Source organism: Palaemon carinicauda, chromosome 38, assembly GCF_036898095.1.
Source record: "Palaemon carinicauda isolate YSFRI2023 chromosome 38, ASM3689809v2, whole genome shotgun sequence".
Classification (NCBI taxonomy): Eukaryota; Metazoa; Arthropoda; class Malacostraca; order Decapoda; family Palaemonidae; genus Palaemon; species Palaemon carinicauda.
The window spans coordinates 50035269-50045268 of NC_090762.1; the positions used below are offsets into that span (position 1 = coordinate 50035269).

At 37.5% G+C, this 10000-nt stretch overlaps 1 protein-coding gene across 1 annotated transcript in view; it reads right to left on the reverse strand.

Moving 5' to 3' along the window:
* Window positions 1–8818, reverse strand: part of LOC137630175 (protein O-linked-mannose beta-1,2-N-acetylglucosaminyltransferase 1-like) — a 28673-nt gene extending 19855 nt beyond the window's left edge. Inside the window, 3 exon segments of the mRNA XM_068361623.1 lie at window positions 1762–1864; window positions 8169–8229; window positions 8737–8818. Coding sequence (XP_068217724.1) covers window positions 1762–1864; window positions 8169–8225 — 160 coding nt within the window. The 5' untranslated portion in view covers window positions 8226–8229; window positions 8737–8818.
* Window positions 8819–10000: the final 1182 nt, after the last annotated feature.

The following is a 10000-nucleotide window of genomic DNA, read 5'->3' on the forward strand; positions in this document are numbered from 1 at the left end:
TTTTTTTTTTTTTTTTTTTGCTAATCACACAATCATTATGTCCTTTTGACATACGTTTATGCACATCTCTCCTTTTAGTTTTGAATGATTACACTGTCATGTCGAAATAATGGAATGATAAGCAGGAGAAACAGATTTTCCATGTTATCTTTTGGTGACGGTATATCCATCCCTTATTCTAGAAAAATAACTATAACGTATCCTTAATTTAAAACCTTTCTGTGAAGTATTTTCAAGAGTTTTGACTAAAAAACACAAAGTGAAAAGAAATATATTACCGTTCTATTATTATTATTATTATTATTATTATTATTATTATTATTGTTATTATTATTACTACTCGCTAATCTACAACCGTAGTTGGAAAAACAGGATGCTATAAGCCCAGAGGCTCCAAAAGGGAAAATAGCTCATTGAGGAAAGGAAACAAAGAAATATAAAGTATTTTAAGAAGAGGAACATCATTAAAATAAATATCTCCTATATACATATAAAAACTATACCAAAACAAGAGGAAGAGAAATAAAATAGAATAGTGTGCCTGAGTGTACCCTCAAGCAAGAGAACTCTAACCCAAAACAGTGGAAGACCATGGTACAGAGGCTATGGCACTACTTAATATTAGAGAACAAAGGTTTGATTTTGGAGTGTCCTTCTTCTAGAAGAGCTGCTTACCATAGCTTAAGAGTCTCTGTTACCCTTACAAAGAGGAAAGTTGCCACTGAACAATTATAGTGTAGTAAGAAGAATTGTTGGTAATCTCAGTGTTGCCAAGTGTATGAGGACAGAGGAGAATATGTAAATAGGCCAGACTATTTGGTGTGTGTGTGTGTGTGTGTGTGTGTGTGTGTGTGTGTGTGTGTAGGCCAAGGGAAAATGGTCGTCCCTGCTCATTATTTTCCGTCTGCAACTTCCTCCAACAATCTCCAGCGCCTACGTCACATTGTGGAGAAATTCACTCCCTGCCGCCAGACGTACAAGCCCCCAGCTAAACAACACATACCGAAAGATTTAAACATCACAACACGTCTTCATGCGCACCAATACTTGCAAGCCACCGTTGACACCCCTTACACGGGCCCTTTCCTTGTTATCCGTCGCAAACGAAGGCTTCAATTTATATTTTTCATAGTTTGCGTTCCAGCGATGATCTAGGGATGTCTTAAAGTTTGATCATGATGCTTTACCGAAAGGTTTGAAACATTTATGTATGTATACTATATAACGATTTTTCAAAGATCTCAAACACAAATGTTCACATTTTTGCATACACTAGCGATATTTCAAGTCATAAACATGTGTTATGCAAGTATGTACGTGTGTCTATGTAAGTGTGCATATACGTATAATATGATGGTTTTTCAGTTATCATGAACATAACAGTTTATGAATACACGGATGTATATACGTTATGTATGTATATTCTACATTATGATTTCCCAAAAGCCACAATTATGTATATTTCTGAATGTACAGTCGGATACAGGAATCCATGGTATACCTCACTATAAGGAAGTGCACCTCTCACCCTTACATTTCCCTACATTATGTTTGGTAACTCGCCGCAAAGTAAGGGTGTGACAGGGTGCACTTCTTGAGCAAGGTGTGCCAGGAAATCATATATCCAACTGTACGTATATATATTTGTATGATTGAACTTATATGTCAACAAATTGTTTTCTTGAAAATGCTTGTATTAAAATACAATTTAATCTGGCAATGTCCAGACTCCTGAATTCAAGTAAGGGAAGAAGCACGTACCTGGGACAATCATGTTTGAAACAGGTGAAGACTCCTCTGCTTGATGACGTCCATTGAGTGCTTGCATTAGGAATATCACCAAAATCACAGGTAACACGACCCTCTGTAAAGGAAAGGAATACGTAAGAATAGCTGAAATTCGACCGTTGTTTTGGCGCGTAGGGGTATGAGTCTTGTGAGCTCACCCCATATAGGTAGATTGTTTTAAATGGTAAGGATTGGCTGGTTGAGCCCTGTGCTATTTTCCCTATTGGACCCCTTGTGCTTATAGCTTGTTGCTTTTTCAACTAGGGTTATAGCTTAGCTAGTAATATATATATATATATATATATATATATATATATATATATATATATATATATATATATATATATATATACACACACACACACACACTAGTATGCGCAATCCATCAAAACTGATGGCCAGATATTCAGGAAGATATGCACAAACACGCACAAAAACAAATTCACACATTCAACCTTCTCACACCCTCCCCCTTCTAACTACAATACTGCAGTTATGGTTTTCAGGTTTACCTGTAATGCACGTGTATTTCATACATGCTCTTACATTGTAATGCGCTCTCTCTCTCTCTCTCTCTCTCTCTCTCTCTCTCTCTCTCTCTCTCTCTCTCTCTCTCTCTCTACTAATAATATAAAGATATGTTAAAGCTTGCCATTGCATGTTTCATATTGTTAAAGTTTTTATGGCATTGTTATCTTGAACTTTTTGTATATAAGCTTCTTATATCGTTTGAATAAACCAGACATGTCCCACTCACCTTTCTGTTAAGACCCTTATCATCCTTCTACATTGGTGATTCACATAAATGACTGCTACCCTCCACCTTCCTGCTCACCATTGCACCCTTCTCTTTTATAATGCCGCCCAACAAACCTGCTTCTTCTATCAGCAAAACTGCCTATAGAGAAGCTTTTGCCTGTTTTCAGCACGCCAAAGTTCAGTTTTGCATCAAGGGCATGACTTACTCGAGCAACAAAGCAGACTATGTACTCGCTACAATCCCTAAGGACACTTTCTCGGAAATCTCCGATTATATTTACGACCAAGGGGATTCCCCAATAGAATGACGCCCTCAAAACATACCTCCTGGAGTAGTACTCACCATCGCCAGCTGCCCATATAGCCAAGCATTTTCAACTCTCTCAACAACTGTTGGAGGACTAAAACGCTTCTCTCGCCCTTGGGGAAATGCCCAGTATTTTTTTCCTGCAATTTGTCACAGACGGCTCTCCTCGGGAAGTGAACCTTTTTCGTGAATGCAACACCTACCCGAACCTTTAAGTGCTGCCATCCCCGATGTTGACACCTTGCCCCTGAAGGACTTGATGTCTAAAGTCAATGCCTTTATGGACAGCCTCTTCACCACCTTCAAGATGCCCATCAACCGTAGTTATGCTACTACCACTCCAGATTCGGGGCTGCTGTAAAGAAATGTGGGGAAGGTTGTCAGTGACCATAAAACTTCTAAGTAAGCTGTCACTTGTGGCGGTGGCCTCCCTGTCACTAATCTTTTTTTTTTTTTTTTTTACCTGATGCAGGTACTGATGTGTACTTTTTGGTAGACACTGGTGCTTGCCGTTACCTGCTGCCAATGTCACTCTCCAGGACATGAAGTAATCATTCTAAACCTGATGACATCTCCTTGTTGGCTTACAACAGATCTGAGGTTCCCACCCACAGGTACAAGACACTCACAATTTCATTTGAGAGCACCAAATACCATTGGAAGTTTCTCTTTACCAATTTAGCATCGCTAATAATCATTGCGGATTTCTTCGGTCATTTTCACTTGGTTGATGTAGTACATTGATGTTTAGTCAACGCAGACATACTTATTGATACCTCTTCAAGCTGCCCAATCCAACTTTGCACTCCACATCAGTGCACCATGGATGCCTATGCCCACCTCGTCACGTTGTACTCTTCTGACCAGAAGTCTTCCGACCAGAAATTCGCCAAATGCCCACACTCGTGGTTCTGGCCAAGCAAAGTATTAATCACCATATTAAAATGATGGGACATCTGGTGTTTGGTAGAATTAAGCATTTGGTCCCCGATCATTTGGCAGCTGTTAGATGAACATTCACCAAAATGGAAGAAATGGTTCTTTGCCACAAGGCCTCAAGCCCATGAGCATCACCCCAACACGTCATCCTGAAGAAGGATGGCTCCCTGTAGCATTGTGGGGATTACATGTGTCTGAACATGCAGACAGAACTGTATCTATACCCCTTCTCAACATTGCTAACGTTACCTCCTACTTGCACAAAGCAAAGGTGTTCTTCACTCTCGACCTCCTGAAGGGGTATTATCAGGTATCCATGAACCCAGAAGACATCCCAAGATCGCCATCACCACCTTTGGCACATACACATCCATTTATTCCTGTTTTTGCCTTCATAATGCTGGTGCCACTTTTCAACGAGTCATGATATAGCATCTTAGGGGCATGATATGGCATCTTAGGAGCTCTCGAATTCTGTGTATGTTATGTGGATGACATACTGGTGTTCTTTTCCTCCAAAGAGGAACACCTCCAACACCTATTTATTATTTTCGACCGCCTACTACAGAATGGCCTTATAGTCCGGTACAACGAGTGTGGTATTTGTATACAAGAGCACGCTCTCCATTTACTCAAAAATTATGCATTTCTGCAGCTCTCCTCTCTTTATACAGTAATTAGGAGGTTCTTTAAATGCTGCGAAAGCAAAAAATAGCAAGATGTGTTTTGGGAGGGGGGAGGGAGAGGGATTGGTGGAGGAGGTACTAAGCAACCAGGAACCAACTCGTCAATACAGTCAATCAAAGAAAAATTTGTGATGTCAGCGTACATTTGGTAGATATTCAAAATACATACTAAATTAAAAATGGACCAATTACTGAAAAGTATCACTATTTGTGAATTGTATATTTTATTTGGTATTACTTGACAATAAATCTTATTTTTCTAGAAATTGGTAAGCATCCTTAGGCAGTGGTCAATAGATGGCGTTAGTGTAGCAAAAATCTCTTAAATAGTTTCTTTAAAAAAACAGTTTAATATGTTTTTATCAAATATTTACCAACTATAAAATATACATTTCACAAATAGTGACACTTTTGAGTAATTACTCCATTTTTAATTTTGTACATATTTTGAATATATACCAAATGTACGCTGACGTCACGAACTTTCTTTGGTTGACTAAGTTGACGATGTCGGTTCTTGGTCGCTTAGTATCTCCTCCAACCCCTTAGTACCTCCACCAACCCCTCCCCCTCCCCCCTCCAGCAACATATCTTGCTATTTTCTGCTTTCCCAGCATTTAAAGAACCTCCTAATTACTGTACAAAAAAAGGAGAGCTACAGGACTGCATAATTTTGGAGTAAATGGAGAGCGTGCTCTTGTATACAAATACTACAAGTGTACTTTTGGTGCAAAGTATTTTTCTTAGGGCCCTGCATCACTCCTGAATGATTCCACCCTGCCCAAGAAGGTGTCGGCTGTTCAAAACTTTCCTATGCCCTTGACCATCAAAGCACTGCAAGAATTCTTGGGGACGATAGACTATTATCACCGCTTTTTCCAGCCATCGCTGCCACTCTTGCCCCCCTGTACGCCTCCCTCAAGGGCAAGCCAAAAGACCTGAAGTTAGGTTCCCTTTAAGAAGCGGCTTTCTGCATTGCAAAGAATGCCCTTTCAACTGCTGCTGCTCTCACTTTTTCTGTACCACATGCCCCTCGCCTTCTCTCCACCGATACCTGCAGCATCGCTATTGGTGTAGTACTTAAGCAGGCGGTCAATGGCTCACCATGCTCATTGGCCTTCTTCAGTCTGTCCAAGGCCGAATCCAGCTACCCTACCTTCGGCCACAAATTGCCACTTGTTAGAGGGTATGCTTTTTGTCATTCATACGGACCACATGCCCCGGGTGCATGCTCTCACTCAGCAGTCCGACGCCTGGTCCACCCGTCAATGCTGACATCTCTCTACCATGGCTGAATACAACTTCACCCTTCAACACATCTCTGGGAAACTGAATCCCTTTTTGCCGATGCCCTGTTAAGAAACACATTGGCTGTCTTTCACCTGGGATTGGACTACAACAGCTTGGCAGAAGCCCAGCAAAACAACCCAGAGTACCAAGCTTCAGGACATCCCACACATTCCTCTGTTGGGAAGACATTGCCCTCAACAACTCCAATGTCACCCTCCTCTGTGACGTCAGTGCTGGTATGCCCCACTTACGGATACCTGCCACCATGAGCCGATAAGTATTTGATTTAATCCATGGAATCTCACATCCATCACACCAATCTACTGCACAGCTAATGAAGACGGAAGTTCATTTGGCACTGCATTACTAAGGATGCTAAAGTTTGGTTCCACACATGTACTTCATGCCAAACTTCATAAGTACTTCGACACAGACTCAGGAGTGAGCACCTTTCCTCAACATTAGGATTGTTTTGCCCACATTCTCGTCGACGTAGTAGGCTCCCTACCCACATCACAAGGACACTGTAGTAGGCCCCCTACCCACATCACAAGGACACTGTAGTAGGCCCCCTACCCACATCATAAGGACACTGTAGTTGGCCCCCCTACCCACATCACAAGGACACTGTTACCTGTTTACTGTCATTGACTGCTCCACTCGTTGGCCTGAAGCCATTCCCATGCAAACTGCAACGTCTGTCTCATGTACATCCGCCTTACTCTTAGGGTGGATAGCGAGATTTGGGGTACCCCTTTCAAGTCTCAATTATGGACTTTGTTAGCGAATGTCCTGGGTATCACCCTACATCAGATAACTGCTTACAACCCTGCAGCCAATGGAATAGTAGAACTCTTTCAAGCACCCACAAAGCAGCTTTGATGTCCTGCTGCAATAACCCCAACTGGTTTACTCAGCTTTCCCTGGTCCTAGGATCAAGGACCACTCCTCAGGACGCCCTGGATGTCTTAGCCACTGAAATGGTGTATGTTGACCTGTTGGTCGTCCCTGCGGATTTTTTTTTTTCGTCTCCAACTTCCTCCAACAACCTCCATCCCCTATATCGCGTTGTGGGGAAATTTACTTCCTGTCACCAGACTTGCAAGCCCCAGCGAAGCAACACTTGCTGAAAGATTAACTCCACAACACATTTCTTTGGGCGCACAGACACTTGCAACCCACTATTGACACCCCCTTACACGGGCCCTTTCCTAGTTATCCTTGCAAACGAATGCTTCATAATTAACATTCGTGGCAAAGACGACTGGGTCTCCATTGATCGCCTAAAAAGCATATCTCATGAAAGATGACCAGCCTACAGGACGCCTCTCGTGGGTAGGGTGCCGTATTTCACATCTATGTCTGTTTTAGTGGAGCCATGTAATAAACTTTTATTTCATACACTGTAATGCTCTCTCTCTCTCTCTCTCTCTCTCTCTCTCCTCTCTCTCTCTCTCTCTCTCTCTCTCTCTCTCTCTCTCATAATAGAAGAAGAACCTGTTTATGCTTGCCATTGCATAGGAGGAACAGAGACCGAGTAGTTATATGTCTGGCAATACGCTCAGCGTAACCGTATATATATATATATATATATATATATATATATATATATATATATATATATATATATATATATATTATATATATATATATATATATATCTATATATACATATATATATATATATATATATATATATATATATATATATATATATATAAATATATACATATATATATATATATATATATATATATATATATATATATATATATAGAGAGAGAGAGAGAGAGAGAGAGAGAGAGAGAGAGAGAGAGAGAGAGAGAGAGAGAGAGAGAGAGAGATAGATAGATAGATAGATAGAGCCAGACACTTACACTTTATTATATAGGGAAGATATATGTGTGTATACTACATAAGACAAAATAGCATTCAATAATGTTTATACAAACATGCACTAGACAGGATTACATTTAGTTTGTATTAACAAATATAAACAAATCTTGTAAAGTCAAATGTGTTTTTACACCACGAGCAAGCAGCTTGAATAGCGGTAAGTGTATTTATACACGAGTATGAATAACGTCTAGTGAGGTATTACATTTACAGAATAATGTTTGTGTATTTTGCGTACATTTGCAAGAGACAATTCAACATTCAGGGCGTTTCTTCACATACATGAGACACAAGTTACTTCAAATGCTTGCTTATACACTCGGTAACAAAACGAGTTAAATCCAATGTTTTATACACAAACAAAAGTTTAAGTAAAATTTCTGTTTAATAATTTACTAAAACCAAACACTAAACAAATAACTTTCAAAGATGTTTTCACATTCATAAACATAAACGTAATGCGCACATCAACAAGACAGATCAACATTTAATGTAGATCTTACCTTAATTATTGTCGAAGATTTCGACAACACTCGACGTCGAATAAAGGTCGCGATCATCTTTCTGAAAACAAATCAGATAAAGTGAAATAATTATAATTTTGATAAGGTAAAGGGCCTTTTAAGAATTATTATTTTGGACGTGCATGCTGTGCGTATATACACACACACACACACACACACACACACACACACACACACACACACACACACACACACACACACACACACACACACATATATATATATATATATATATATATATATATATATATATATATATATATATATATATATATATATATATATATATATATATATATATATATATGCTTGAGTTAACTTTTAACATTAGTATTACACGATAATATAATCTTAATTGAATATCCAGGTAACATTACTTACTTGTATTACTTGTCTTCTGCTCACGTTGACATTGTTTACGCCATAAAAAATAATAAAACATCACCAATTGATATAAAATTAACCAATCATTTGCTAAAAATAGTTATTATTCTAAAATATCTTGCGGCGAAGAATAACGATGTTGCTAAAGATAAATGAAACTTACTTGGCGAAAAATAGTCGAGCAAACGGAGGTACAGATCACCACTTACGGTAGAGTTGATGTCACTGCTAGTTTGCCTCGGCCGCCATGGAATTATGGCAAGGATTATCCTCCTTGCGTGGCTGCCCATACCCGGAGGTTATAGACGCCACACATTTATAAGATCCTTTTCCCTGTGGGCTTCCAGATTCCTTGTTTATATTTAAATTTTAGCGATACGCTACGATGACTTCGTTGTAGGGCTGTTTCTTATACGTGTTTTGAGGGTTCAAGGATTAGGAAAAATATTTTGATGCTTGACGATTAATTGCAATGGAGAAATAAATCCTTTTTAAGCAAATATATTGTTTGCTGCCCTAATTTTAGTTCTGTTTTGCATGAAACAGTTTCTCTCTCTCTCTCTCTCTCTCTCTCTCTCTCTCTCTCTCTCTCTCTCTCTCTCTCTCCTCTCTCTCTCTCATCATACAGTAGTTATAAAGCCAGTTTTTATGCTGAAAATAGCAGTGTTTGATAACTCTTTCCAATGGCACCTGATGTTGAACAGGAAAGAAAATGAAACTACAAACTACAGGTTTGTCCTCTCATGTACAAATCAATCGCGTGTTGCTGTAATGTGAGAAGGTCGTTGCCTTATATACATGTGTTCTTCGTTGATTATATTCAAAATCATTTAATTTTATTAGTACTAAGATCTCCCACAAATTACAATATGTACACACTTACATACACACTTATATATATATATATATATATATATATATATATATATATATATATATATATATATATATATATATATGTATAATATATTGAGGCTATATGTATATATATATATATATATATATATATATATATATATATATATATATATATATATATATATATATGTATATATATATATATATATATTTATATATATATATATATATATTATGTATAATATATATATGTATATATATTATGTATAATAAATATATATATAAATACATATATATATATATGTATATGTATAATATATTGAGGCTATATGTATATATATATATATATATATATATATATATTATGTATAATATATATATGTATATATATTATGTATAATAAATATATATATAAATACATATATATATATATGTATATATATATATATATATATATATATTATATATATGTGTGTGTGTGTGTGTGTATAATATACATATACATATATATATATATATATATATATATATATATATATATATATATATATATATATATATATATATAT